A 27,102-nucleotide genomic window follows, 5' to 3' on the forward strand; every position below is an offset into this window, starting at 1 on the left:
TCCCTACTACCCCTACGCCTCCTCGCTGGGCTGGGCATCGCTGCGCCCGGCCTTGTTCTCAACCATCTCGTCATCCAACCACCAGGGGATGCTGCCACAATTCTGGAAGAAGTCCCTCACAGCCGGGCTATCCCGGCAGGACTTGCGCAGCGTCTCCTCCTCAATCGTCCCCGGAACAATGAAGTGGTAAACATGCACCAACTTAGTCTGCCCAGTGCGGATGCACCGGCCCCTGGCTTGCCGAATAGTCCTGGCTTGGTGCTCCTCGTCGTTATGCACATACGGGTTGGCGAAGATGACGTGCGTGGCGATCGTGAGGTTGCTCCCGGCGCTGGTCTCGCTGTCCATGTCGAGCAATAGGATCTGCCCAGCCTTCCCGCTCTTGAAGTTCTCCAGGTTGGAGGATATCTTGTCGTCGCTCAGTGTGGCGAGGTTGAGGCAGGAGAGCCCGGCTTCTTTGAACGCCTTGGCCAGCGCATCGATCAGTGGACCGTACTGAGCAAAGACGACGACAAACTCGTCGCGCGGGATCTCATTCTTGATCATTTCGGCGACGCAGCCGGCCTTTCCGCGCGGCCCGTCGTCGGAAGGCCGCGGCACCTCGGAGCAGCGAAGGACCGGCCGTTGGCGGATGAAGGCCTGGCAATCCTTGGCTGGACAGTAGAAGCGGGATGCGGACTTGCACGTGGCGCACAGGAAATGTCCGCAGGCAACGACCAGGAACGACGAGGACGCCGAGCTGAGCGGCTGTCGGCAGCAGTCGCACGACTTCTCCTTGACGACGCAATCTCTGTCGTCGGCATCGGCCACCGAGGAGAACTCGGGAACGAACTTGGCCTCCAGTCGGGTCGTCCGCAGGTCTTCGAGCGTCTTGGTTAGGTGCACCATGGTGCGCTTCAGTTCCTCGTTGGTGGCATTCACTTGCGGGCCCGGCTTTGCGCTGCATGCCGCCGTCGCCGACTCCATATCCCGGTACCTGTCGGGCGGGGCACGGCCATCGCGGTAGTGCTCACATGCAGCGAGACCTTGCTCGTGCCGCCACAACGCCTCTTTGAGCTGATCGGCGGTTTGAGTCGCGTTGAGCTTCAAGTTTCGCTCCAGGGCTCGCTCCTGGAGCCATTCCTTCACCCGCTTGCCGCGGGGTATGCCGACTTCAAATGAGCCTTTGGCCTGTTGCCACGTCGGGGGGGCCGGTTTCATCTCGACGCAAGCACGTAAGAACTGCCGGAGCTGATCGTCGGTGAGATCATTTAGTACGAGAGCGTCATTCGCAGCCAGCGCATCGATGTTGGGAGGAATGCTGCGGGCCACAGCGTTGGCACCAACGGCCAGGGCATCCCGCAGAAAGTCCACCTCCGGAAGGCGGTCGTTGAGAGGAGTCGCACGGCGGTCGACCTTGTACCTGAGCCAGCAAATGTCTTCCACGAGCAGGAGGAGTTGGTAGCGTTTCAGGCGGTAGAAGGTCGGTTTGTCGATCTGAAAGAAGTCCAGCCAGGTGTACAGCGCTTTGTCTTTGCGGTAGCGGTCCTGCCAGTTTTGTGAAAAGTGCGTCTGCCACTCTAAGCGCAGTAAATCCATGCCGAGATCCGCGTCAAATGGCGCGGCCAGATCGGCCTCCTGCAGAGCAGCCACAACAGCTGCCTCGCGGCGGAACATCTCTTTACCGCCAAATTCCTCAAAATCGCCGTCACCCTTCAGGGCCCCGCTCAGGCCGGCGCACAAGGCGTCAACCCGCGCCAGGCTTTCCCGAGCCTGGTCGGGAAGTTTCGAATCCCCGAATTCACGGCGCCGAAGTTCTGTGATCCAAAGGCGGAGCCACATCATCTTATCCCAGAGCATCTTCATCTGGTCGCTGAGCACATCATAACGCCTCAGAAGGTCGCACTTCAGAACATCGGCGGAGCCGCCATCTCCGCCAAGACCGCAGGCGAGCAAACCCATGAGCATCTTGGCCGCGGCCCGTCCGTCTCTGCAGGCCAGGTCGCTGCCCCGCATGACCACCTCACCTCGGGCGTGGGCCGGGAGCGCCGCATAGTCGAAGTCGGCGTCGAGGACCTCCTGATTGAGCAAATAGTACCGCGCCGAGTTGAATGTCGACATCGTCACGGGCCGGACGTGCTCTTCAAACGGTATCTCCAGTTCCTCCTCGAGGGCGTTGGCGCGGAAGTACGACGCCACGAACGCTTGGGCGCAGCTGTGCCTCTCGCAGGCCAGCGCGGCCGACCTCACCCGCGAGGAGTAGACGTGAAACTCTTCGCTCTTGGACATGGGGTCCAGCTCGGGCCCCTTCGTCACCGCCGGCAGGCCGGGAAGCATCCGTGGCTCCGGCCGCGCGACGTGTATGCCGAACACGCTGGCAATCTTGCAGACCTGCTCGAGCGCAAACAGCTTGGGCGTGCCCGAGAGCAGCCACTTGGCGTTTGCAACAACATTGGCAACAAACAGCGGAACGAGGCCGCCTTCGTCATACGAGCATTCATCCCACACAACGCGGGCGAAGCTGCAGTTGTGCAACGAGGTGATGTTCCAGTCGGCGGCACCCAGACTCGGCTTGGTCTCTTCTTCATCGTCCTTCACTCCGGCCCGCTGCCGGCCGCCGCCCTGCTTGCTTGAAGTGCCGGAACCCTTTGCGGCCTTCTTGTACAGCTGGCGGTCGATCTCTTGGACCTGTTTCTCCACGAGCTCGTCGATTTCGGCTTGCTGCTTTTCGATCAGGCCGGGCAGAAGGACACCCCATATCGTGGACATGAGCTGCGCGTGGGGAATACCGGCGGCACGGCCGGCGAGGTAGCAGGCGGTGAGAATCCTGTGGTTGCGCAATGCCTGGCGATACCAGGCCTCGAGGGTCCTCCCGGAGAGGCCTTTCGGATAGTCGGGACCCCTCCCCGCGACAGTCTGCAGCCGTTCGAAGAATGCATTGCCGATGACCCCACTGCTTACGATGATTATTTCGGCTTTCTGGAGCTCTTCCAACCGGTATTTGTCGTACCACGCCGCGACAGACTTGATCAGGAGCACCTGCGGTTTCTTCAGGCCAAGGAACTTGACAATCTCAGCAGCCCATTGGTCGGTGATGTGCTTCGGAACGATCACGAGAGTGGCGGACAAGTGGAAGAAGAAGGTGTCTGCTTTCAGGTTCGAGTACGCCGCACCGGCACTCCCGCAAAGCTGGAAAGGCGAGGGCAGCTCTTCCGCCCAGGCGCTGTCGACTTTCTCCTTGCGCTCATCGACGGATTCCGCCGCATCGAATTTCCGCATGTAGTCGAGAAGAGCGAGCGTCACCACGGTCTTGCCGTAGCCAATTTCATGAGCGACAACGCCGCCGCGGGAGCTGTACGGGAAGCGGTTGGCCCACTCGGCCTTGCCGACGATGCGCACGTTGAGCGGCGCGACCACTTCCTCCTCGATCTCGGACTTAACGAAATCAAGGGGCACCTGCTCGCGCTGCAGCATCCAGTTCACTGCGTCCTTCTGGCTGGCCCTGAGTTCGTGCCGGATTTCGATGCCCTTGTTGTCTGTTCGGCAGAAACGAGGAGGACCCTCCTCGGGCGGATGGAACTTGCCGGCGAGATCGATGCCCGCGCTGTATTTCGCGCCGCAGGGCCGGACGGACTCGGAGAAAGGGGCAAAGCCAGCAGTTGGACGCGATGCAGAATAATCCAGTATGACCCTGAACGAGGTCTCTGCCGCCTTGCGGAGGGCAAGAAGGCCGCGACTCGGCGTGCCGTGCGCCTGCAGCAAATACCCAAGAGCTCTCGACGACAAGGTCTTGGGCTGCAGCATGATCCTCATATCCATGGTCACGAATCCGCCGTCGAGACGTCGAAGCCGTGCTGCAACCGCCATTGCCCTGGGGAGGTCCTGGAAATGCCTCTCAAACCGCGCCGCCTCGTCGGGGTCCTCGATAATGGCCTTGGTGGGCTTCTTTTCCACATTGGCCTTCGTCTTCCGATTCGCCTTGGTGTAAACCGTGATCTTCGGCGGAGTCACGGAGCATTCTCTACAGTGGTCGACCAAAACCCAGTCGCCGTGGAGGTGCGGGTATGCATGAACATCTTCCGGCGCTCGCGACAAGCGGACCTCGGTAGAAAGAAAAGCAAATGCCTTCAGAAACGCATCAGACCGGCTCGCGGGAATGACATGAAAACCGTCGTTTGTCTCGCTGGTCTCGCAGAACTTGATGTTGGGCAGTCGGTACGCCGAGAGTGGGAAGTCGCGGAACGTGGCGTCGACCGTGGCGAGAACGGGCATGCGAGCGACGAGAGCTCCTTGCTGTGCATGGCAAGCGGCCTGGCGGATAGTCTCCGAAGAGCCCCAGTGGACCTGGACCAGATCTCCAACGGGCGGCATCGGCCTAGCCGGCTCCGGAGCATCGTCAGCCGTCGGAGCGGTTGACCAGTACCCGGGCCAGAAGACGTCCACCAGTCCGGGGTCGGACTTGAGGTTCCAGGCGAGCGCCGGTCTGGCGTGGAGAAGAGTCTCGCGATACTCATGAGGCTCCATTCTCCTCACCGTTTCCGTCCACACAAAATGGTCAAGCGCCGGATTGCGAAGTCCCGCGGACTCCCACATCATAAAGACCCTGGTGGCAGGTGCCGAGCCTTGTTTGATACGCAGGGCGCACCCCGCAGTGCCGCAGTCGGGGTGGTGTAGGTACGCACCGCACACTTTCGACTCGACGACCTTCTTCCACGCCAGCAGCGACGCGCATGGTGGCGAGCCATCGCTGTGGTCCCCTGCCAGGGACAGATCGCTGGCGACCAACGCGCCGGCTGCATTCGAGGCCAGGCGAAGTTTAAGTTTGACCTCACCAAGAGTCCAGATGGACCACTGAGGGACGCTATCGCCGCTGGAGAGTCGCCCCCGCGCGACGGGCTGGTCGAAATCGAACGCGCCCGAGAGTTGTGCCCGCTCGGGGTGCCAGGGCGCGATGTAGATGTACCAGTGGCAGCCAGAGTCTGGAGACAAGACAAGACGGGCAATGCTGCAGGAGCTCTTGTAGCACACCGTCACAACCTCGGTGATCTTGATATCCTCGAAATAGTACATCGCGTCCTTTGCCAAAGCATCCGAGACGACTTTGCGGTACAGCTCCTCCTTGACTGACGTCAGGCCGTACTGGATAGTCGAGGGCGGGATGGGGAGCGCGAGAGCATGGGGCAAGTAGTCCCTGAGCTCGGTTTTGCCCGGGCCAGCGGACAGTTCTGGGCCCGTGGCATGGCGTGCGACGAAATCGTGTTCCGGGTTCCCGCGACAGGCCGAGCAGGCCGTTACACCGCAGGCGGTGCACTCAAGGACCTTGCCTGCCGGCGCAAAGCAGTAGCACACCCGGACCATCTTGGTTGCGAAGGCAAGGAGCTTCCCAGCGTCCAAGGTGATGCCGCTAGGTCGGCCCAAACCCAGCGACTCGCCTCGGGGGGGGACGAGATAAAGGCCAGGGCTGAGTTGTACCGATGAGATTTGATTAAGCTGCGACGGTGCAGCCTGAGCGACAGCATGAAGGAGGGCCAAGGTGACGGCACCGACAACGGTGACGGACATGGCGTTACCCGCCAAGTCCCGGAGCTGAGCTTGAGTCTCGGTCGAGATGACCAGTTCGTCAATCGGGAGGCCTTGGAGCGCCAGGGTCTCCGTCCCCGTGATTGGGCGCATCAGGTCGGTGACGATGGGCAAGCCGTTGGGCGTGATGCACCCGACAATGCCGAGAGTCTTCAACCCACGCCTGCCGCTGCCGACGACATACGGGAGGCGGTCGACGTTTTGGCTTGCATCGACCATGCCCGTCTTGAAGGCCAAGTCAGCGCCTCTGGCAAGGAGGATGGCGACCACAATGTCCATCAGATCGACGATCCTTGGCACTTGGGCCTGCCAGAACGGCCGCCAAGAGTGCGAGGGGAAAGATGCGAATATCACGCGGCCGTTGCGCATGGCCTTCTTGCTGAACGGATTGTCATCGCGACGCAGGTCCTTGTTCCGGCGCGTGTCGGCGTGCCGGAGCTGGCAGAGGGACCAATCCGCGTTGCAAGGAGGTCTGGATTCCATTTCGGCCTTGGCTTGGATCGTGGCCGGCGCGTCGGGCGGTTGAAGAAAGGCCGAGACCGGGGCTGAAGGGCGGCGCTTGCACTTGTACAGCTGACCTGGCCAAGCACTGGTAATCTCGTGGGCCAAGTCCTCGCCAAAATGGGTGGCGTCGATGGCCACTAGGTATCCTCGCTGACGGGTCTGGGGCAGGTAGAAGTACTTGCTATCCAGCTTTTCGTGGTGGGCCAGGTAGCCTATCTTGGGGAATATCTTGTGGGTGTACATGCTCCAGGGCGCGCCAGCGACGTTCTCCAGGATGATGAGCTTCGGTCGCAGGGCGGTGATGAGCTTGATGGCCGCAAAGAACGTTCTTGCCGACTCTCCGGCAGATACTCGAAGGAGCTCATCGAGACCTTGGTCCAGGTCCTTGACAAAATCGTCATCGATCTCCACAGGCACCCGCACGTCTTCTCCTCCCTGCTCCTCGGGAGCCTTCCGTGTGCTGCCTTTGTTGCCATCTTTTTTCAGGTGGCGGTCGAGTGTCGGCGCACTCTCGCTCGGCTTGTTCTGGTTCATGTTGGAGTAGTCGACACAAGAGCAGCCGGCAAAAAGTATGTCGAGCGGCTTCGCCGGGATCGCGGCCTTGGCGCCGCCTGCCGTCGTGCTGAGATACGTTAGCCGCACATCCTGTTGTTCTACTGTTCGGTGACAACACTTACGCCTGGCCCTTCGCGCTCGCGAGTTCGACAACGTCTCGGAATATGAGCGTGCCATGAGGAAGGTTGCGGCGGATGAAACCCTGCTTGAAGGGCTCGATTTCGCAGCTGAAGAGATGCTCAAACTCAAAACCGGCGCCGAAGCTCAGCGCTTGCATGGCGTCTTGGATGAGATTCAGGGCGAAGATGGGCGCGTCCGTGCCGGAGCAGAGGGTCGCCACGTTCAACTTGACGGGCTTGGATTGCAGGGCGCCCGGGCCGAGCCGCGACACCATGTCCCCGAACATCTCGCGGACGTCGGACATGGGTGGCAGGCTGGTGTCGATTGGGCCCCTGGGGCGCTCGTTGGCAGACTCACCGCAAGCATCGCTCGCCGCGTCGTCGACGTCCGAGTCCTCCTGGGGACTGAAGTAGCCAGAGTCCGCGCCAGGCGTTGAGGATTCCCTGTTGAGAGGAGATGAGGACGAAGCCGTGACTTCATCGGCGAATGCGACCTTCTGTTTCTTGGTCGATGGACGGAGCCCCTCTCCGTTGACCTCATCCGGGTTCTCATCGTCGGTAAGATCATCCGCAGAGCGCTTCAGTCCCTGAGGACCGGGGAGGTTGCCTTGCGGCTCCTCGGATGGAGACGAGCCATCGGACTTGCCGCCGGCGCTAGGCAGCTTGGCCTTCTTTGGCGCCATGTCTTGGTTGATGTCAGCTGGCGCTCGCTTCAGTCGACCGACCGACGCGCGAAGTTACCGTACCTACCTGGGAGCAGTCGGGCAGCGGCGATCGTCGCGCCTTGAAGCTTGCGGAAGCTTGCGGAAGCGGAAAGCTCTGCTGTGGTTCACAAGGAGCGAAGAGAAATCGACAATTTGAAAGCAAGGAGTGATGGAATGTGGGAGCGCAGGAGACCGCGAGAAGCGTCACAGCCTGTGATGTTGCGTGCCCGCGGGCTACTTTGAGGGTTTGTCGGGTCAGAATTTTCTGCGAAGAAAGCCACGAAAAAGGCGAGGAAGAGAAGAATAAATAGGAATAGGGCATAGAGGCTAGCCACACGCGGAAAGGAGACCCGCGCGGAGAAGAGACCCGCGCGGCTGCGGCGTGTTTCCCGGGGCGTGATGAGCACCAAGCGGGTCCCCCGGCCCCGGCCCCCCTTCCGCATCGAGGGGTTCCGCAACAGGTTCCGGGAAAGAAGGCTCGGGAGCCCGCAAGACCGCCGTGGCCTGTGGCTGGGCGGCTCTGTCGACACGGAGCTGACTGAAGCCCGTGAAGCCCGTGAAAAAGGCGGAGGCCGTCGACACAGTTCTTGACTCAACGCTTCACGTCGGCAAGGAGGCAGAGAGACGACAACGTGAAGGCCCATTGACCCTGGTTACGCTCCAGCCGTGGTGCCATGTTGAATCACGCTGGATTCCTGGGTCTCGACGTGCGGTGTGCCCATAGGGTGCGATGACAAGGGAGCGTCCTTCACCGCTTTCGCCAACAGAGGACGTCGTCACTGGCCGTCAATGGAAGATCTGAACTTGAGCCTTTGGCCCAAGACAACCAGGACAAAGGAGTCCATCCATTGCTTGGCATGTACCGAGAGAGATCTGGCAGCAGGTGCGCGCAGCGGGTGGCGAAGACGAATCTGCGCTGCCATCGTCGACTGCCGAGTCCTCCACCCATAGCCGGCCCTCCGAGACCAGGGCAACGCCCTCAGGGACGGGGTCGTCTCCTGGACCGCTGCCGCCGCCCGGGGCGTCCTCGTGCTTCAGTAAACGAGGCATCTTGCGGCTGGGCTCCAAGGAGGGGAGTGGGAGGGAGAGAGGGAGGGGAGAGGCGGTTGGCGCCTGGGGATGTTGTTGTCAGTCCAACGTTGAGTCAACAACTGCTCCGGCTAGCCTCCATCTCATCAGCAGAAAGGTCGTCGGACGTTGAGGTGAGTGCCAAGCAAGGCTGGGCCTGCGGCTGAGAGTGGAGTGCTGTGGCTGATTGTGGTTGGCCGAGAATCAAGCAGTGCCCCTGCCCCTGACGGCCCCTTGCAGCGTCAGTCAGCCGCAAACGACGTCGCAGAAGAACAGAAAGGGCCGGGACATATTTTCACCTGAGCAACTTCTACGAGGGAAGGACGGAATTATCCAGTCGCTCCGGCGCAGTTTTCGACTTCGGTTCCCTTTTCGGTCGCAGGAAACCGAAGGTGGACTCAGACGGGCCGGCGCGGTGCATCGCTACGTTACTCCAACAACTCCGAACTCAACCCGGAATGGCGAAGGTGCCGTTGGCGGACGCTGGGAACCAGTTCGAGGATCTTTCTGGGATCGCCATCAAGCCGGGCGAGAACCCTTACGATGCACTCATCAACGCCTGCCAAGGCTCCGCGGTAAGCCGCCCTTTTCTGTGACCACCAGAGGCGAAGAAGAAAAGGAGACGAGAAGAGAAAGTCGGGGAGGAGGAGGGAAAGGGAAATAGGTGGCAGGATGCTGTTGGGCGAGAGAGCAGCAGAAACAGGGGGTGTGGGAACATTAACACGGGGTGCCGTCCTTGGGATGGTGCAAGAGCCGGAAGTTGAGATGCCAAGACCGGCGGCTATGGTTGTGTGTCTTCCGGGGAGGAGGCGTTCAGAAGTCGTCGTGATGCGTAGCCCTGGCACAAGGGAACCTGGAAGGGGCGAGTCGCCCAGGGCCGCTTATCAGGCTTGCTCTCCGCTTGGCTTCTGCGTTTGTTGGTGTGCTTGTGGCAGCAGCATCAGAGCAGCCGTGGGAATACGCCTACGGAATGGGCCTTGTCCGGCTGCTAACACCGGTGACCTCATCTAGGCCAGAATCCAGGCCTTGTACGCCAGGCATCGAACGGCAAGGAACGCCCAGCAGCGAGATAAATTCCTCGCTGCCGAGTTTACGGGCCTGAGTATCGACCCTATCCTGCTGCGGCTGGAGAAGCCAGATATCGAGCCTGGCTTCCGGGATCCGCGGCACTGTCTCGTCTTCTGGGCAAGGCCGCCGGAGCACATTCTGAAGTTGGCGTCCCACCTTCAAGCTCTCCTGCAACGGGCGGCTCCCAGTAAGCATCTCGCTCTCTCTCTCTCGGGACCGACACGCCGAGAAAGATCGCTCACGCTGTGGCAAACAGACCTCTGGCTCATGCCTCCACACCGCATGCACATGACAACCCTTGAGATTGCTCACTCGAAGACCGCGGAGGAGATTGCAGACTTGGTGTCTAGCATCCGCCCGGCCATTCCGGCTCTGACGGGGCTCACGTTTACTCGACGGACTCGGCTTGTGAAGCCGATGCTCTCGTACGACTTATCGGCCGTTGCCGTATCATTCCTGCCGGCATCCGGAGAGGAAGCACTGTCGCCACTCCCCGTACCGCCGTCGTCCTCGGACGGGGTTGCGCATCTCGGCGAGCTCAACGAAAGCACAGCAGAGGGCGATAACTACACATACCACCATCTCCGGCGCGATGCCTTCAACATGGCGTCGAAAATGGTCCCCATTGCTTCGCGATACGTGGTTCCCAGCGCACACATCACGCTGGGCCGCTACCTGACCCAGAAGGACCACGAGACGGCCGAGCTGCGAGAACGCTGGATCCGGACGATTGAGGACATCAACAAGTGGCTCGAGAACGAGGTCTGGGATGTCAAGGACGGCGAGTTCATTGGCGAATGGCTGGTCGGCCAGGAAAGGGGCCTCGACGCCCGATGCGGCACGCTCTGGTACGGCGGTGGCCGGACCATCATGACGGGTGAAGGGTTTTGATGTTTCTGATGACCAGGGCGAAAACATCAAGAAGCCCTGGAGGGACGGGAGGCGTGCCTGACGGTAGCCGGTAACCCGTCCGAAGCTCTGTTGGTGTTGGTCCTTGGACGAGGGTTAGGGCTGAAACATTTGCTGGCGAGGAACCCGCAAACTCGACACGACGAAGTGCGGAGGTATTCCGCACAGAGTACTGGTTACACTCCACTAGAGTAGCGCGCATCTCTTTCACGACGACACGACGGAATACACTACTACTAGTAGCCTTGCACTTCCTGTATGGAGTACATAACTGCGTATCTAGTGTCGAGGTGCTTTCCGTGCTGTGCACGATGCTGTGAAACAACTGATCGAGCTGACTGACGTCCGACATTGATCCATCCCATCACTGCCAACCCAACCCAGCGCTCCAACGGTTCGCTGCACCTGCACCCCAGAGCCTCAGAGAGCCGAGGAAGATAGGTCCCGCGGCCCCAAGGAACCTAGATACCCGGGTACGGAATAGTTTGCGCTAGTTAGCGGCCAGCTGCGCCACTTGCCGCTGTGTGGACCCCACTCAGCAGCAGAGCTTGTCTAGGTCGGTCCGCACTTCTGACCACACTGAGGTGACCGCCCCCGAGCTAGTGGAGGTGGAGCTGGGGCTTCGTGAGCAATGCAACAACAGCTTCGCTAATTAAAGATAATAGTCGATTCCCCGGCCTGCATCCTGCAGGACCTACGGAGTACACCACAGAGTCGAGGACTTGGCCAATCCATCGTTTTCCTCCCTCACTGCGAGTTTACGACCGCGCTTTCCGGTCCTGTTTGACGCAATCCTTCGCTGCGGGTCGCGACGCTGCCACCCGCCGAGCGCCGTTAACGTTAACTAACGCCTCGCACTGAGTGGTCGCCGCGGGCCCCTCCGTCCAACCCGGGGGTCTGGGTCGGTTGCGGCGCTGCCGTATGATGCAAAGGCACAGCAGCACCTGTGCGCGCCGCAATAGTTCCCCATACTGCCCGCGATACTCGAGTAGCATCCGCCAACCCGCATCAATCCGATCACGTACCTGGTCGATTGCCTGTTGCGGAGCGCCCACCCGCCTTGGTCTTTGTTACAAGCGCCCCTGCTCTCTCCGCTCGCCGCCGACGGCCCGCCGCTGTCCCGCCCTTGCTATGATACGGTTGCGCCTCGGCGGTCGTGCACAAGATTGGACACTTCAGAGAGAAAAGGATTGTGATCAGGGCCGGGCCAAAACGCGGACGGCAGGAGCGCACTTCAAGCTCCGCTAGCAACGGCCCGAGGGATCCTGACGGCTTTTGTCCGTGCGGGAGACAAGAATAACCTAGCCCGCAGACACGACTGCGCGCATGCGTGCCGCCTCGTGGTCTCGCTCCCTCCAACGGGCCATACTCGCTTCCGCCCGCCACCGTTGCCGCCTCCTTCCGGCCCCTAGCGTATGCCGAGAGAACGGGGGCTGACGAGCCCCTCCCCAGTCGCCATGGACTCGAGGTCGTACTCTTACGGGGGCAGTCCTCACGGCCTCGCCGCCCCTCCTCTGCCCGAGCGCACGACGCATACTTCCGCGCTTCCTCCTCTCTCCGAAGCGCCATCGCCGCGTGGCCCCGAGAGAGCTTCGGCCGGCAACCTCCGCAGCGCCTCCCGGTCGACTGTCAGGGCGGTAACACCTGAGCCGGCCGAGGCGCCGTTCAATGGCTTGGACGAGAACGGGGGCAACTCGGCGCACATCCCTCGCGGCGTTGGTCCTGCGTCGCCGCACACGTCGCCAAGGTCCATTCCGAGCGCTGCGGCTGCCGGCCTTTCAACCAGGCGCCAGGGCGTTGTGTTTAATGACGCCTTTCCTGGCTCCCTGGACAGCGCCTCGACGAGCCCCCCTCCGCGGCCGACCTCCTTCAGGCCCAGGACGCACACCATGGATGGCGCTTTCCGCCAGCAGCTTAGCCCGTCCGTCGAACCCCGCAATCGCATGGGCTCCTTCTCGTCAGCCGCGTCTCTTCCCGCCAGCGACGATTTGAAGATGCCGTCCTTCCAGTCTCCGTTCGAGACGTATAAGCAGGCAGAGACGCAGCCGCCCGTCGCCGCCGTGCTTCCCAAGGACAAGAAAGCATCCGGCGCCAGGAGCCGCCTGACGAAGCGGTCGTCGCGGCCAAGCTCGCCTCTCTCCTCCCTCCCGCCATCCGTCGACTCCCTTCCGCTTCCCATACCGACTACGGATGCGAACAAGGTGCTCCTTCTCATGAAGAACTTGTGCGGGAGGATGCGCGGCGAGGTCGAGTTCCGGAAAGAAGTCGGTGGGCCGTGGCTAGGCGGCTTATGTTATATCGAGGAGGAAAGGGGGAGCTTGATGCTGGATCCCGGCGACAGCGGCCCCTTCCACACCGTTCTCGTTCCCGACCTCCGAGGGTGTCGCGTGGTGCCGGTGGAACGGTCGGACGAAGATCTGCAATGCCTCGAAATAGCCAGCCCGCAGCTCGGCGTGGCGCTCCTCCTGCGACCGCTAGTAGCTGAAGAACTCGACCTCTGGCTGGCCGCGCTCCTTTGCTGGCAGCAGTTGCGACCCCCCGGCGCAAAGCCCCAAACCGTGCGCCCCGGAAACGCCCCCGGCGCTGCGCCAGCGCGGATGGAAATGAAACGCCGCGTCTCGTCACCGGGCCTCCGGGAGCCTGCCATTATTAAGGTCGGCAAAGTCATGCTGTGGGACAAGGGCGCTGCCGTATCTCCGCGAGCCATCGTGAGGCGGCCCTCCACGCGCGATCTGCGGTCCTCCCAAACCTGCTGGAGGAGGGTGTCTTGCATCCTTCACGACAATGGCGAGCTCAAGATCATGACCGAAAACGACGTGACGGTGCTCTCCGTCATTGAACTCTCCCAGCTCGCAAGGTCCGCCATCCAGCAGCTCGACAAGTCCGTCTTGGATGAGGAGTACTGCTTGGCCATCTTCCCCACCTACTCATCCACATCAACTCAGCTGTCCATATTCAGGCCGGTGTACATTGCCTTGGAGACCAGGGTCCTATTCGAGGTTTGGTTCGCGCTGCTGCGCGCCTTCGCCATCCCCGACTTGTACACCATGGATCCTGCGAATGGTGGGCGCGTCTTTGAGGTGACGGACCTGCAGCAAGAACCGGCGGGTGAGACGTTCAGGCTGGAAAAGACAATATCGGTCCGAGTCACGGAAGCCAAATTACGCAGCCGGACCTGGACCGGAGAAGCGGGCCCTGCGGAGCGCAATGGGAAAGGGGCTGACCCGGACGCCCTCATTGGCAACTATCACGCCGAGGTCCTCCTGGACGGCGAGGTTCGCGCCAGGACGACGACCAAAATGGAAACCAAAAATCCCTTCTGGCGGGAGGACTGCGAGTTCACCGACCTCCCGGCTCCGCTGCCCTACTTGTCGATCCTGCTGAAGAGGGTCGATGAGACCACGGAGGGCTTCGCCCACCACATTCAAGCCACCTTGGGGCTGTCAAAAGCCGGCAGCCTGGCCGAAGTGCTGTGCGGTTCCGTTGATATCCCTCTGCAGCAGCTGGACCGCGGGAAGGACCACGAACAGTGGCTCCAGATCTGCGACGAGAGACAACAGTCCATTGGCTCCATGCTGCTCAAAGTTCACCACGAAGAATTTGCCGTGCTTCTTCAGCGGCACTACCAGCCGCTCTCGGAACTTCTGCACCGTTTCGGCTCCGGACTCACGGCCCAAATCACCGAGGCGCTTCCGGGAAGCTTGCGCCGGCTTGCCGAAATCTTCGTCAACATCTTCCAGGCCTCAGAAAGCACCAGCGAGTGGATTATGAGCATGGTTGAAGAGGAGATCGACGGCATCGGGAACAAGACGTCCCTGAAGAAGCCGAGATCCAGCGGGCGTCTCAAGTCCAACGATTCCGTCGAGTCCACTGTCGACCGAGAGCAGATTGTGCGCGACCTCGGCAAGTCGCTACAAGGCGAAGCCAACCTCTTGTTCAGGGGCAACTCGCTGCTGACGCAGGCCCTGGAGTTCCACATGCGCCGCATGGGCAGGGAGTACCTGACCGAGACGCTCGCGGACAAAATCTCCGAAATCAACGAGAGCGACTCCAGCTGCGAGGTCGACCCCAGCAAGCTGCATCACGGCGAGGACATCCAGGAGCACTGGAATCAGCTCATCCGGTTCACCACCGATATATGGGACTGCATTGCCTCGTCCGCCCACCGCCTGCCGCCCGAGCTGAGGCACATCTTCAAATACATCCGCGCTGTCGCTGAAGATCGCTACGGCGACTTCCTGCGCACCGTGACCTACACATCGGTTTCCGGCTTCCTCTTTCTTCGCTTCCTGTGCCCGGCCATCCTAAACCCCAAGCTCTTTGGCCTGCTCCGGGATCACCCCCGGCCCCGCGCGCAGCGCACGCTAACCCTCATCGCGAAATCGCTGCAGGCGCTCGCCAACCTATCGAGCATCGGCAAGAAGGAGACCTGGATGGAGCCCATGAACCGCTTTCTCACGGCGCAGCGCCAGGCGTTCAAGGACTTCCTCGACGCCGTGTGCGCCATTCCGGCTGAGCGGACGAAGACGCACCTGCCAGCACCCTACTCCACGCCCACCACCATCCTCGGCCGCTTGTCTCCCATGGCTCGCGAAGGGTTCCCCTCCCTCCCTTACCTCATCGATCAGGGCCGCAACTTTGCCGCCCTCGTCAAGCTCTGGGCCGACGCGAACCCCGCCACGGCCAGCGAGTCTCAGATCTACGAAGGCGACCTGCTCAAGTTCCACACCCTCTGTCTTGACCTTCACCAGCGCTCGATCAATTGCCTTGCGCGGATCGAGGCGCTTCGACACGCCGAAACGGCCGCGGAAGAGAATGTCGGCCTGCCCGATGCGATGGACCGCATGAGCATCGGCGATGTGCTCAGCCTGTCCGCCTACGGCGGGAACACGTCGGCGTGGCCCGAGAGCGAGGGGCCCCCGCCGGGATCGTCAGGAAGCGACAGGGACCCCTCGCTGTCCCCTCCGTTCGGGACCATCAGCATCAGCAGGGACCCTCGACACATCAGCTTCGGCCGCGACTTGAGTTCGAACTCTCTGCGCCAGGCCTCCCGGAGCAGCGAGGTATCCGCCACCCAGGCCGGCGGCGGCGGCGGCGGCGGCGGCGGGACAACCCGCAGCCTGCGAAACGGCATCCACCCGCGAAAGCTCCTCAGCGGGTTTATCCGCAAGACGAGGATGACCTCCCCCGACTCCCCGCCGGGAGCAGGGCCGACCATGGCATCCCTGCCGGTCATCGTCAGCCAGGGCGGGCGCGAGCGTGACACAGAGGTTGACCAGGAGAACACCAAAGATCATGGCAAAGGGTGGGAGAGAACTAGAGATAGAGACAGGGAGCGAGATAAGGCGCCAAATCTCCAGGAGCCTAGGCAGGCAGATGCCGCCGCAAGGTCCCGAGCATAGCAGCAGGTTTGGGCCCAACCAAACAAACATCTACGCACCATTTCATTTGCACGGATTAAGGGTATGGAGCTGAGAGGAAGGAGTCGCGATTGCAAGTCCACGGGCTGCTTGCTTCTTGGATTTGAGGCCCTGGCACTGGCCCGGGTTACAATTCGTTCATGGGCGCTGCGTTGTTGCTTTGTTTATATGAAATGCTTTTTGCATTGATGGCTGCGCAAGCAGCGATCAGCTGGGTTCATTGGGCGGCGAGGAGACGAAGACTTTGAATACGAATGTCATTGTCCTGGATAAGGGCAATCCTGCCTAAAAAGCACCGACACCGGCTGCCTCATGCTGGCCTAACTGCAGGAAATGCGTGACCCAGCGGATTGCTCGCTTACTATGGAGCTTAGACATACCGTGACTGCTTGCCAGATGCACTCATTCCCTCAGCTGAAGAACTTCTTGTAGGCAGCCTTCTCCTTGGCCAGCCTCGCAGCAGCAGCCTTCTTGACCGCAGCAAGCTCAGCGTTGATGGCCGCATCCTCCGGCGCGAGCTTCTTGGCCTGCTCCAGGCTCTCGAGCGCAGAATCCTCATCCTTCAAGCGCACCATGGCGTAGCCGCGGCGGTAGAGCGCCTTAGCTTTGTCCTTGTCTGAGATGCTCGAGACGGCAAGCGCATTGTCCGCAGAGCGGACCGTCTCGTCCCACGCGCCGAGCTTGAGGTTCATCAAAGCCGAGTTGCTGTTCAAGGTGACCCGCAGGGCGTCCATCTGGTCCTTGGTACCCTCCGGTTCCTTGTCCAGGTCGGGGTCCTCGTTCAGGTACCGCAGGCCCTTCTGGTATTTGTCGAGGGCTACGCTGAGGTCACCGTCCTTGAAGGCCTTGTTGCCGAATTCCTTGCAGTCGGCTGCGATTTTCAGGATTTGCGAAGCAGAGAGGACCTCGTCTCCCGTCACCATGTCCTCGGGGAAGTCCTCGTACTCATCACCATAGGCGTCGGGGGCCTTGGTGTCGGCGGCAAGGGCTTCCGATGGTGACAGCTCACCGCAATCGGCAATAACGGCATCTTTTGTGGGCTTGTCATTTTGAGTCCGGAGGTTCTCGATCTGGCGTACCACGGATTTTCCGCTAAGCACCTCGCCGAACACAACGTGCTTGCCATCGAGGTGGGGGGTCGGAACGGTGGTGATGAAGAACTGCGAGCCATTGGTGCCTATGACGCGGGTGTTAGCAAAGAAAGTGCGTCAGAAATAGAAGTAGAGCGGCGGAGTAACCCACCAGGGCCAGCATTGGCCATCGACAGAAGGAAGGGACGGTCGTGCTTCAGCTCAAAGTTTTCGTCTTCGAACTTGGCGCCGTAGATGGACTCGCCGCCAGTGCCATTGCCAGCCGTGAAGTCGCCGCCTTGGATCATGAACTGCTTGATAACGCGGTGGAAGATTGAGCCCTTGTAGTGTAGCGGCTTGCCCGCCTTGCCGACACCTTTCTCGCCGGTGCACAGGGCGCGGAAGTTCTCAGCAGTCTTGGGGACGACATCGTTGTACAGCTCGAACGTGATGCGCCCAACCGGCTTTCCACCGATGGTGATATCGAAGAAGACGCGGCTGCGCGCTTTCTTGTCCTCGTCGGTGCTCATGTTGACGCGATTCGACTCGGGCTGATTCTGCACTTCAAGGACGGCTTCTCAACAGCAGGATCTTGAGCAAGGGACTTCCTGTCAGTATGCCGTACACGAAGCCAGAAACGTCGCCAACAGCCGAAAAGCAGCAAGAAGTGAAGATCATTGGCGTGACAATAACGCCAGATGCCTCGAAGCAGGAGTCGCAGGAGAATTGCCCGGGTGTTACTTACGCTTGATCAAGCACGGGTTGTCTGCTGCCCTGGGCTGTTTACTTGCTACGTGGGTTGCTCGTGGGTGCAGGAAACTCGGGTCAGTCAACAGCAATTTGTTTCTGTTTCGGCTTCTCCCAATTCAAAGCAAGAATCTGGGGACAAGAACTATGGCCAACGCGGAAGTTGCGATCTATCTACGGGCGACAGCACAAACTCCTGCCAGCACGCCCGAGGCAACGAGGCTTCTTGAAGCTTCGATGTGGTGGGGCTGTCAAGGTGCCTTTGATGAGGGGCATACTGAGACGGGGAGCTGCACCAGCCGCAGCGCTCTAACCGAGTCGGGAGAAGGCGGTGTGCTTGGCGCAGCGCGCCTAGCACCGAAATGAATACGTTACGTTACCCCTGTCCTCTGTACGCCGCACAGGCATTCCATCCCGTACGCTGAATTCTGCAACCAGTAAGATACCTATTCAGGGAACAAGAAGGGCGGACAGGACGATGTCTTGGGAACCGCGCCTACATAAGGTACAGCTGTACTACCATGTATCAAGAGCTTTACCTCTCCAAAGCAACTAAGAAGGTTCTCGGTAACAGGGAATGTGAAATCTATGAGCTATACGCTGAAACGAGCTTACCGAATATACCCTGCCCAGAGTACTCTGCGAAGCTGCCTCGTCTTCACATTCTCCCCCGACCTGGGACACCCTGAAACAAAAGCGGCTCCAACACGACCCCTCGTCATCCGGAGGGGCATCGTACCAGGCTCTTGAAGCTTGTTTTCGGGAACAAGCAGATAAGTATCCTTCGTTTCGGTGGCGCTGAGGGGGATGGAAACCTGGCATTCCTGCGTAACCTGAACACATCTTGTTTGTTGTTGCTGTCCCAAGGACCAGTTAAGACAGACATCCGAGTTTGTGGCAGTGCATCCGTAGCCGAAGCAGCGCACTGGTCATGTTTGTCAAGTTGGCTAAGAGTCTCCCTTTGCGTTCGTTTCCTCCGTACCCTGCTTCGGATGCGCCGACAGCTCGAGAGTCACCTTCGCACGGTCAGCATACCTGAGTGGAAGCACGAGGGGCCGCAGCGAGCTCTAACCGGTCCGTCGTTGACTAATGCAACCTGCATCATTGCTTGAAACACGCCGTTCTTCACCCTGTCGGCCATGTACCCTTCCTGCACCTTGGCGAAGAAGTGCTGGTACAGTCTCTTGGCCTCTTCTCCGCCCATTGCCCCGTGGAAGTCGGGCTTGCTGCCCTTTTTTGTCGATGCGAGAAGCGTGAACTGAGAGACTGCGAGCAACCGTTAGATCCCGTGTCGAGGGTCCAAGACCGATGCAGACCGCTCTCACCGCAGAGGACTTCGCCGTTGATATCCCGGACGTTTTTCTTCCACTAATTCCATCCTGTTAGAACAGTCGGGGCCACGGGACGATGTGGTGCAAGGAGCGAACTCACCCGTCCCCCGGACTCGTCATCCCATAGCTTTAACTTCAGCACCTTGGCAGCTAAGCTTTCGGCCTCCTTTTCGGTGTCCCCGGGCGCCACGGCCGCGAATACAAGCACGCCTTTGCCGATCGAAGAGACGAGCTCCTGGTCTACCGTAACCGAGGCCGAAAGGACCCGCTGAAGAATGGCTGATTATTGAATAAGAATGCCCCCGCCCGGCATGTCCTCGGGGCTTTGGCACATACCTTTCATGTTGGGGGAAAGGCTCAGAGTCAAGAGTCGGAATGGGCGCCAACGGGGTTACGGAGAATGGGCCCCTGAGCAGAAAATCAAAGTCCGCCGGAACAAACACACATCTTGGGTCCAGTGAGCGACAATGCTACCGCAAAGATATCTTACTTGGGACAATACTTACGCATGAAGAGTCGCCTTGTGCTCCGGATGCTTATAGTCTAGGAACCCTCGAACGTCAGCTAGCGGAAGCCGCACAGCGAGGAGTGATACGTAGTTTACAGGCTTCAAGGCGATGGGGGATGATGACCTAACTTACCTTAGTGTAACAGCGGAAAAAACGTACCTTAATTGTGGACGTAAACTAGTGTAAGAATACCGCATAATGTACATTTCATCTCGGTATGGTACGCACATTCGATCTTGGTACAGTACGTTGGGTAAGTTACCATGGACGTGGCAAGTTCGGTGGGAGGCGGGGCTTCTCGTTTCCTTCTGAAAGCCCGCCAGGGAAGAAGCGCTGCTAAGTAGTCTGTAACAGGTGAGTTAGTTCATGAAGGTCGACATTGAGCATTGTAAAGCATTGAAAGTTTTATGTGACTGGGACAGATTGAGAATAAACTAAAGAGCCTAATGGCACTTAAACTCCAGCTTGCTTGCAAAATCTGCTATTTCAGAGGAGTAGAAGCAGGTGCTGCCCTTAGCCCATTTAACAGTACCATTAAGACACTACTCAGCCCGTATCACGCGCCGACGGCCAGCCGCACGCGCCGAGCTGCACCTACCCCTACCCATCAATCAACGTCTTTGAATTGCGACCTGCAGACAGCCCGGTTTGTTTCAGCAGCTGGCTCTCAGACATCCACTGCCGTTTGGGAGCGCAAACAAGACCAGACCAGCAGACAGTTGGCAACCGTTTGCGAGGGACCGATCCGCCCTTAGCTAGCAGGTACCGTCTTCTGCCGAGTGGCGTGGTGCATCTGGATCTCTCCGTTTTCGATCCACGGAGAGCTCACGACATTACGCCCACACACAGCGCTTGTCCGCCTCCTTCCGCCCAGCGTGCAATCGCAACATCAGCCGCCCGGTTCTCGATTGAGCTGCGAGCGATTTCTCTCGGACGAATTTCGACCATCTTACCTTGAGCATCCGGCTGCGCGGGCCACCAGCGACGAAAATGGCGGCGCGAAAACTCCAACAAGAAGTTGACAAATGCTTCAAGAAGGTGGCCGAGGGCGTCGCCGAATTCGAAGCCATCTACGAAAAAATTGAGCAATCGACAAACCAGGCGCAAAAGGAAAAACTGGAAGACCAGCTCAAGCGCGAGATCAAGAAGCTGCAGAGGCTGCGCGATCAGATCAAAACATGGGCCGCCAGCAATGATATCAAGGACAAGGCCCCGCTCTTGGAGCAGAGGCGGCTAATCGAGACGGTCTGTCTTCCGACATGAGGCGTCATGCGCTGACCAGCAGGCTTACCCGTCTCTGTAGCAAATGGAAAAGTTCAAGGCTGTCGAGAAGGCCATGAAGACCAAAGCGTACTCAAAGGAAGGATTATCCGCGGCCGCAAAACTTGACCCCAAGGAGCAGGCCAAGATGGAAGCAAGCGAGTTCCTGAGCAGCATGGTCGACGAACTGGAGCAGCAAATCGAGACACTCGAAGCCGAGAGCGAATCATTACAGGCAACCATGAAGAAGGGGAAGGGCCAGGCTGCCAAGGCGGACCGGATAGCCGAGATCGAGCGCATCATCGAGCGGCACAAGTGGCATCAGGGCAAACTCGAACTGATCCGGCGTTCGCTCGAAAACGGAGGGGTCGAGGCCGAGCAGGTCAACGACCTGGAGGAGAACATCAAATACTACGTGACCGACGGCATGAACGACGACTTCATGGAGGACGAGGGCATGTACGACGACTTGAACCTGCAGGATGAGGAAGATCAATACGGCATGAACCAGGAGACCGACAAGGTGTCGTCGCAAGATACCCAGTCGATACAGGACGACGCGGCTGCCGATGTCGAGACAAAGGCAGCAGCACCAGCGCTCCCTGGGAAGCAACGGGGGCCAGTTGATGCAGTGGCAGCGTCGGCCGCCCGACGACCCTCGACGCAGCTCAAATCGCCCCTTCCGACACTCGCGACACTTCACAGCACTCCACTTGCCACCCTTGCTAATGGGGCGTCGGGCAGCGCTGGCATGAAGCCGGCAGCGGTGCCGACGAGGCCTGCGGGCGAGGGCCTGAAGTACGCCAGCGCAGCGGCGGCGGCGGCGGCGAGCGACAAAAACAACTTGGGCATTGCGCCTTTGCCACCTCCGCCGTCGGCGACTCCAAGCATTGGTGCCGCCTCGTTGCCATCGACACAAACGAAGACGAGCGCGGCTAACTCCCCGAGCGTCGTGTCTGTACAGCCGGTATCGCAGGAGAGGGCGTCCAGCGCGGCAGCCGCCCCGGCATCTGGCCAAACTGCGGGGCCCCCGCCGAACAGGGCGGCGGCGAAGGGCAAAGCAGTGGCGCAGGGTGAGGCTGCGGAATCCGCAAGAGGTATGGAGGAAACCCTCGGAGTCTCTCTCGGCGGACGTTCTAACATGCGGTTCACAGCAGCGCAAACAAACGGCACGGCGAATGGCGCCGGGCCTGGCGAGGAAGCTGGGGAAGAGGAGGAGGAGTCGATATACCACCTCCCCGCGTCGCTGCAGGATCTGGTTGAGTCTTACGAGGTCACGAAGAGGCGGCCGGCGCCTTTGAACGCCCCTGCGACGCAAAGGATGCAGGCAGCTTCGGAGGCAAACAAGCCGGGCGTATTAGATGCGGAGCCACCCCGGAATTACCAACCGGACGTGAAGTTCCACTCGCATACGCGATTCCCGCAGGAACCGCTGGCCATCTTCGACGACCCTCGTCTCTACTCACGCATTGATCCGGATACGCTCTTCTACGTCTTCTACTACAAGCAGGGTACCTACCAGCAATACCTCGCCGCGAAAGCGTTGAAGGACCAGAGTTGGAGGTTCCACAAGCAGTACCAGACGTGGTTCCAGAGACACGAAGAGCCCAAGAGCATAACGGAAGAATTTGAGCAGGGGACCTACCGTTTCTTCGACTACGAGAGCACATGGTGAGTTGGGGAGGGTGTGCTCCGATGGTGAAACGCAGTTACCTGGCGTCAGACGGCTAACCCTGGAGCAGGATGAACAGGAGGAAGGCTGACTTCAAGTTCGCCTATAAATTCCTGGAAGATGAGGTCTGAGTGGCCGTGCTGGCAGCCCCAGCGCTCTGGACCCAAAGAAACGGGGCGGCTGGTCGGTGGGTATGGTTCTGTGTTATGTACAGACTATGGATAAACATATTCCCCCCATACTCTTTTTCGTGGGGTGCGAACCGGCTGGGTGACGAATAGGCGGCCGTGTCACGCGCTCTAATTCATGGTGAATGGCAAATGGGAGCCAACATGATCACTTGAAGGCCCCAGACTACATTGCAAATCGGATGCCCAAAGTGCTGCGAGGGTTTTGAGAACGCCAGAGTGATCGCAGGCCAGTCTCTCCCAGCGCCCATCATGTCCCAGTGAATCACAGTCAGCAGGCTGTCGTGAGCTCCAGACGGCTGGCAAGAGCTTGCGAGGCCAGCTGCAGCCCACTCGCTTCCTTAACACAGACGTGTCTCCCAAGCACAGAGTACACGTATGCTTTTCGCCTTTTTGTTGCCTCGTTGCCTCAAGCCCAGCTTCTACAGGGCGCGCAGGAGATGCAAGATGACATTATCGACGGAGCGTGCTCAGATCTGCTACCCCTTGCCTTTGTCCGCTTCCGCTTCCGCTTCCGCTTCTGCCTCCGCCCGTGGGAAGCCCACGAGTCTGCCTTGGGGAACCGAGCGACGGTTCCGGTTTTAGGCAGCATGGTGCAACGTGTGAGATGTGTCGGACGCCGGCAGGCTCGGTTCCGGATCTGGAAACCGGGCCCTTCGGTTGCGGTTGCGATGAATGTCGGCGTGGGCCGCGAGTCTGTTCGAGAAGGCCGGCAGGCGCCGGTGCTACCAGGAGTCTGCCGTGTACTTTGGGGCGCAGCTGGGCGAAGGAACTCAGGATCTAATGGCATGTAGGTACCTTGCATAGTAATTGTCAACCCGGCAGCCAAAGTACCTTCGCACATCGTTCCAGGCTTCCAGTGCTGTTTCTAGTGTATAGTGTGGAATACAGATACCGGAGTTAGATTCGGCCAGCAGCATCTGGGGCAAACGCGCCAATCCTGGGATTGGCCAATCACCGGCTCCCTTTGGGCTTGGATGGGTGGTGAGCTGCACCACACCGAGAATTGTTAGGCGGTCGCGGAAGCAGGCCAACAGGCGAGGGGTCACACCAAGCTACGGGATTGGTGGGCGGAGGGGAAGATGTGTGGGGTTTGCGGTGGTGGTCTTGCTCAGCCGCACCGAAGAGAGGCAGTTAGCTTCAAGTGCACACACAACCGCGTCGCCTTTCCGTGTCGTGGCTCCCGGCTGCAGGAGAACCAGGCATCGAGACCCAACATGCTTGCGATTTATCCCGTCATCGGCGCTGAGACCTGCTTCCGGCACTCGGCCTGTGTCACAAGGCCGAGGAGTCCAAGTGGGGTCTGGACAGACGCTGCCACTGCCTCAACCACGTCGGCTTCTCTTGATTCCTGCGCAAGGCTGGCACTGAGTCGGCGCCAGCAAGGCCACGATATTTGACGGATTACTACACAGTGAGACACGCAGCCAATGTATGTACTGTACACGAGTCGGCTCTGGGCCCGGCCCCGCTTTTCCTCAGCGTGGACTTGTCCTCCGCAAGGCTCTGTGGTACCCTTTCTCGTCGTGTTCTTCCTGGCCTGATTGACCATACCAGCTACACTACTTGGCACCCCTGCTGAAGATTGACCCAACCTGCATGCTCGAATATGGCGCACCGAGCAATCCCTCGGCTGCTGGCTTTCTGGTAAGCCCTGCCAAGGGCCCAAGGCGGTTCAAAGACGGTCAAACAAAGCCAGGACCTCCTGCGAACTGGTGTCCGGTATGCACCTTCCGGTGGCTGCACTTCAGAGGCCATTTCGCCGAGCTGCTGCGCCGAGCCCGCAATGGAAGAAGGGGAACACCGACAATCTGGAAGGGCCCCGCTGCCGCCCTTCCTGCCGCCGCCGTCCAAAGGGGACCGATGTGTGCACCCCCACCTATTGACCGGTAACGTACGATGTATCTTACGTACCAAGAGCCATTTTCACGTCCGCCCTCCTCCCACAACCCACGGGGGTTCTTCTGACCCGTGCGGTGATCGGTGAAGCTAGCTAGCAGTCGGCTCTGCATTCCCCCCGCCCGGTCATTCCCTTCGATACCGAAGCAGAGTATCAGGATGAGAATTTCAGGCCAGGGAGCGCAGGTTGGGCAGGATCCCAACTCGGCCATCTGCCCGGTCTTAGTCCAAGCACAACACGGCATGGGAAGATAAGGTGCATCATCGGGCTGAGGATTACCTGTGACCTGTTTCCGTTGGGTGTCTTCTACAGCGGGCACATTTGTCCTGCATGCATGATGTCCGCCGCCTGTGGCCATGCCACGCCTTTCTTGTTTCTGCCACCCCCCTTCTCGGCCAACGTCCGCCTTACCTTTTGCGGTGGGCAAATGTGCTATACCGCCTCACTCCTTGGCCTTCGGCGGGGACCTGCTCTCCGAGGTGAGATATATGACACCGTCTCGGGACCAATCCAACCCAGGGGTCGGTTGACCGATGTGCCGTTCGTTGCATCTCCTACTTCTCTCAGCGTACCTCTTGCTCACCTTGTGCAATCCATAAGCGATTTAATCATCTGTCAATCAGCGGCAGGGATTCCCCCCCTGTTGGACGCACTCAAGGCCACCTTCTTCGGTGCTCCGTTGGGACATCATTTCCTCTCCAGCGCTTCCACCCTCTCCCAGGCCCCTGATCCACTGTTCGGCCGCGGAGGCCACTAACCACAAGGGGGAGGGGGGAATCACAGTATCATAGTCTCCATGGCCTCGTATCCGCATCATCCAGACACGGCCTTGGAGGCCTTCTCGTGCTGTGATGAAGAGCCCTGGCAGACCTCTGCAAACATGCAGAGAAGCATGTCCCAGTCAACAAGTCGAACGGTCGACAGCAGCTACACGGCCAGCTCGTATTCATCCGGCTACTACTCGACCAGCTACTCGTCGACCGGTCTTCCCCCCATTGAGGACGAAACGTGCTTCGAATCTGCTCCGGCCGTCGTCTATTCAGCCCCATATCTTGAACCGGACGATACTGACCACCTCCTCTCTGCCACGGGGTCGCAGTACCAGCAGTCCGGGCAGAAGTTACCGCAAGCTCTGCAACTCTACACCCCTTTGCAGCTGTTCGACAGCAAGGTGGCCAGCATCGAGGAGGCCGCGGAGCAGGCCACACTAAACGCGAGGTCTCGAATCGCCAGGGCGGGAGCGTACGGTCTGCGGGAGCTGTCGGTCGTCAAGTGTGAGTTGGTCGAAGAAGCTCGGCAGGCGCTCCAAGGGCAGGGCTTGGAGGCAACCCACCGCGCGGCGGTGCAGAAGGCTGTTTACGAGGTCCTCCATCGCCACTTCAACGACATAGAGGCCTCGTATGTTGACCCGAGCAGCGTGTTGGACGAAGCCGCCTACCAGCTGCAGGGGTGGCTCCAAGGGCCGGAAGCACTCAAAATCTGCTACTTGGCTATTGTGGCGGTCCTCGCAGAGCTGCGCAAGAACCTCGAGGCTGAGTGCTCCGGTGCACCGGCACATCGCAGTTTTGATCACAAACTAGCCCCGGCCAGGTAAGTTTTGGCGGAACCAGCGCAACGGCCAGCACGAGCCCATCCGCTGATCTTGTTTTCCGTTCTTCCAGGCCTCCAGCGGAGAAAGCAAAATACCTCTGCAACTATCCCGGGTGCAACAAGGGGGCCAGTCGGCCGGCCGACTTGGAGCGCCACTACAGAATCGTGCACCTCGAGGAGGACGAGAAGACGAAGTACCTGTGCGATTACAAGCGCTGCGGTCGCCATGCCGACCCGTTCTTCCGCCAGGACCACTTCCGCGACCACCTCCGGGTCTACCACAAGGAAGACCTCCTGCGCCGGGGCAGCCGGGGCAGCCGAGAGTGGTGGAACTCCCGCTCCCCGCACGCGCTGTACGGAGGCTGGTGGCGCTGCAGCCGCTGCCTCGTCCGCGTCGACCAGGCCAGGCACAGCTTCGTCTGCCCCAGCTGCGGGAACCCGTGCGAGAGCGAGCGGCAGAGATACCGGCTGAACGCCAAGGCCTGAATCCAGAGCAGAGGATGCCGTAACAGCCAGAATCATTTCGCTTCCGCTTGTTGGGCGAGCCGACGGGCCAGCACTCGTTCTTCTTGGCCTCATTTTCCGTCATCCTTATATTTGGCACTCCTACTATGCTTTGCTGCTCCTGGCCAGTCCACTACTTTTGGTATTTCCCTCTCTCTCGGTTGCTCTTCACATCCTCTCTTACCTTCCTCGGCTTCCGATGCTTCCTGATGCTTCCTGGTGACGTCCTTGGTTTCCCGGGCTTTATGAGGCATTTCACGGCTGACGATTTATTACCATCATCACGAGGCTCGTGGGACGGTCAGTGTACTGCATGATCTCATTGCTTACTTTCACTCGGCGACCTCATGATTCATCCCTCTTGTTTCACCCGTCTCCTTCCTCCAATTCTTTTCACTTTATATATGTGTTTTTATTTTCATTTT

The 27,102-nt window shown here is 59.8% G+C and overlaps 7 protein-coding genes across 7 annotated transcripts; 4 read left to right on the forward strand and 3 right to left on the reverse strand.

Moving 5' to 3' along the window:
* Nucleotides 1-5: 5 nt before the first annotated feature.
* Nucleotides 6-7,662, reverse strand: THITE_2110704 (uncharacterized protein). Its single transcript, XM_003650797.1, has 3 exons — nt 7,488-7,662; nt 6,741-7,422; nt 6-6,685 (listed from the first exon to the last, which is right to left on the reverse strand). The coding sequence occupies exons 2-3, from the start codon at nt 7,418-7,420 to the stop codon at nt 13-15; spliced, it is 7,353 nt and encodes a 2,450-aa protein (XP_003650845.1). The 5' UTR covers nt 7,421-7,422; nt 7,488-7,662; the 3' UTR covers nt 6-12.
* A 1,053-nt stretch (nt 7,663-8,715) lies between these two features.
* On the forward strand, nt 8,716-10,595 carry THITE_2110706 (uncharacterized protein). Its single transcript, XM_003650798.1, has 3 exons — nt 8,716-9,084; nt 9,521-9,764; nt 9,834-10,595. The coding sequence occupies exons 1-3, from the start codon at nt 8,968-8,970 to the stop codon at nt 10,466-10,468; spliced, it is 996 nt and encodes a 331-aa protein (XP_003650846.1). The 5' UTR covers nt 8,716-8,967; the 3' UTR covers nt 10,469-10,595.
* A 1,222-nt stretch (nt 10,596-11,817) lies between these two features.
* Nucleotides 11,818-16,102, forward strand: THITE_2110709 (uncharacterized protein). Its single transcript, XM_003650799.1, has one exon. It carries the CDS (start codon nt 11,944-11,946, stop codon nt 15,886-15,888), a length of 3,945 nt encoding a protein of 1,314 aa, XP_003650847.1. The 5' UTR covers nt 11,818-11,943; the 3' UTR covers nt 15,889-16,102.
* A 47-nt stretch (nt 16,103-16,149) lies between these two features.
* THITE_2094562 (uncharacterized protein) lies at nt 16,150-17,892 on the reverse strand. The gene is made up of 3 exons (XM_003650800.1): nt 17,722-17,892; nt 17,149-17,567; nt 16,150-17,083 (listed from the first exon to the last, which is right to left on the reverse strand). Exons 2-3 carry the CDS (start codon nt 17,504-17,506, stop codon nt 16,317-16,319), a joined length of 1,125 nt encoding a protein of 374 aa, XP_003650848.1. The 5' UTR covers nt 17,507-17,567; nt 17,722-17,892; the 3' UTR covers nt 16,150-16,316.
* Nucleotides 17,893-18,286: 394 nt separating this feature from the next.
* THITE_2061232 (uncharacterized protein) lies at nt 18,287-19,634 on the reverse strand. The gene is made up of 6 exons (XM_003650801.1): nt 19,561-19,634; nt 19,391-19,501; nt 19,155-19,333; nt 19,049-19,091; nt 18,796-18,989; nt 18,287-18,739 (listed from the first exon to the last, which is right to left on the reverse strand). Exons 2-6 carry the CDS (start codon nt 19,395-19,397, stop codon nt 18,671-18,673), a joined length of 492 nt encoding a protein of 163 aa, XP_003650849.1. The 5' UTR covers nt 19,398-19,501; nt 19,561-19,634; the 3' UTR covers nt 18,287-18,670.
* Nucleotides 19,635-20,174: 540 nt separating this feature from the next.
* THITE_2110720 (uncharacterized protein) lies at nt 20,175-22,859 on the forward strand. The gene is made up of 5 exons (XM_003650802.1): nt 20,175-20,325; nt 20,413-20,808; nt 20,867-21,920; nt 21,978-22,494; nt 22,566-22,859. Exons 2-5 carry the CDS (start codon nt 20,554-20,556, stop codon nt 22,624-22,626), a joined length of 1,887 nt encoding a protein of 628 aa, XP_003650850.1. The 5' UTR covers nt 20,175-20,325; nt 20,413-20,553; the 3' UTR covers nt 22,627-22,859.
* Nucleotides 22,860-25,221: 2,362 nt separating this feature from the next.
* Nucleotides 25,222-26,694, forward strand: THITE_2110728 (uncharacterized protein). Its single transcript, XM_003650803.1, has 2 exons — nt 25,222-26,173; nt 26,245-26,694. The coding sequence occupies exons 1-2, from the start codon at nt 25,380-25,382 to the stop codon at nt 26,657-26,659; spliced, it is 1,209 nt and encodes a 402-aa protein (XP_003650851.1). The 5' UTR covers nt 25,222-25,379; the 3' UTR covers nt 26,660-26,694.
* Nucleotides 26,695-27,102: the final 408 nt, after the last annotated feature.

The sequence above is a fragment of the Thermothielavioides terrestris genome, chromosome 1, assembly GCF_000226115.1.
Source record: "Thermothielavioides terrestris NRRL 8126 chromosome 1, complete sequence".
Classification (NCBI taxonomy): domain Eukaryota; kingdom Fungi; phylum Ascomycota; class Sordariomycetes; order Sordariales; family Chaetomiaceae; genus Thermothielavioides; species Thermothielavioides terrestris.

Excerpts from the sequence above, each read along its gene's own strand:
- THITE_2110704 (XM_003650797.1), bottom strand. The coding sequence starts at position 7,420 with ATGGCGCCAAAGAAGGCCAAGCTGCCTAGCGCCGGCGGCAAGTCCGAT. Across the intron at positions 6,686-6,740 it reads GCGAGCGCGAAGGGCCAGGC|CACGACGGCAGGCGGCGCCA; the intron begins GTAAGTGTTGTC and ends AACGTATCTCAG.
- THITE_2094562 (XM_003650800.1), bottom strand. The coding sequence starts at position 17,506 with ATGAGCACCGACGAGGACAAGAAAGCGCGCAGCCGCGTCTTCTTCGAT. Across the intron at positions 17,084-17,148 it reads GATGGCCAATGCTGGCCCTG|GCACCAATGGCTCGCAGTTC; the intron begins GTGGGTTACTCC and ends CCCGCGTCATAG.
- THITE_2061232 (XM_003650801.1), bottom strand. Across the intron at positions 19,092-19,154 it reads ATGACGAGTCCGGGGGACGG|TGGAAGAAAAACGTCCGGGA; the intron begins GTGAGTTCGCTC and ends GGATGGAATTAG. Across the intron at positions 18,990-19,048 it reads CAACGGCGAAGTCCTCTGCG|TCTCTCAGTTCACGCTTCTC; the intron begins GTGAGAGCGGTC and ends GGTTGCTCGCAG.
- THITE_2110706 (XM_003650798.1), top strand. The coding sequence starts at position 8,968 with ATGGCGAAGGTGCCGTTGGCGGACGCTGGGAACCAGTTCGAGGATCTT. Across the intron at positions 9,085-9,520 it reads ACGCCTGCCAAGGCTCCGCG|GCCAGAATCCAGGCCTTGTA; the intron begins GTAAGCCGCCCT and ends GACCTCATCTAG. Across the intron at positions 9,765-9,833 it reads CCTGCAACGGGCGGCTCCCA|ACCTCTGGCTCATGCCTCCA; the intron begins GTAAGCATCTCG and ends TGTGGCAAACAG.
- THITE_2110728 (XM_003650803.1), top strand. The coding sequence starts at position 25,380 with ATGGCCTCGTATCCGCATCATCCAGACACGGCCTTGGAGGCCTTCTCG. Across the intron at positions 26,174-26,244 it reads CACAAACTAGCCCCGGCCAG|GCCTCCAGCGGAGAAAGCAA; the intron begins GTAAGTTTTGGC and ends CCGTTCTTCCAG.
- THITE_2110720 (XM_003650802.1), top strand. The coding sequence starts at position 20,554 with ATGGCGGCGCGAAAACTCCAACAAGAAGTTGACAAATGCTTCAAGAAG. Across the intron at positions 20,809-20,866 it reads AGAGGCGGCTAATCGAGACG|CAAATGGAAAAGTTCAAGGC; the intron begins GTCTGTCTTCCG and ends CCGTCTCTGTAG. Across the intron at positions 21,921-21,977 it reads GGCTGCGGAATCCGCAAGAG|CAGCGCAAACAAACGGCACG; the intron begins GTATGGAGGAAA and ends TGCGGTTCACAG.
- THITE_2110709 (XM_003650799.1), top strand. The coding sequence starts at position 11,944 with ATGGACTCGAGGTCGTACTCTTACGGGGGCAGTCCTCACGGCCTCGCC.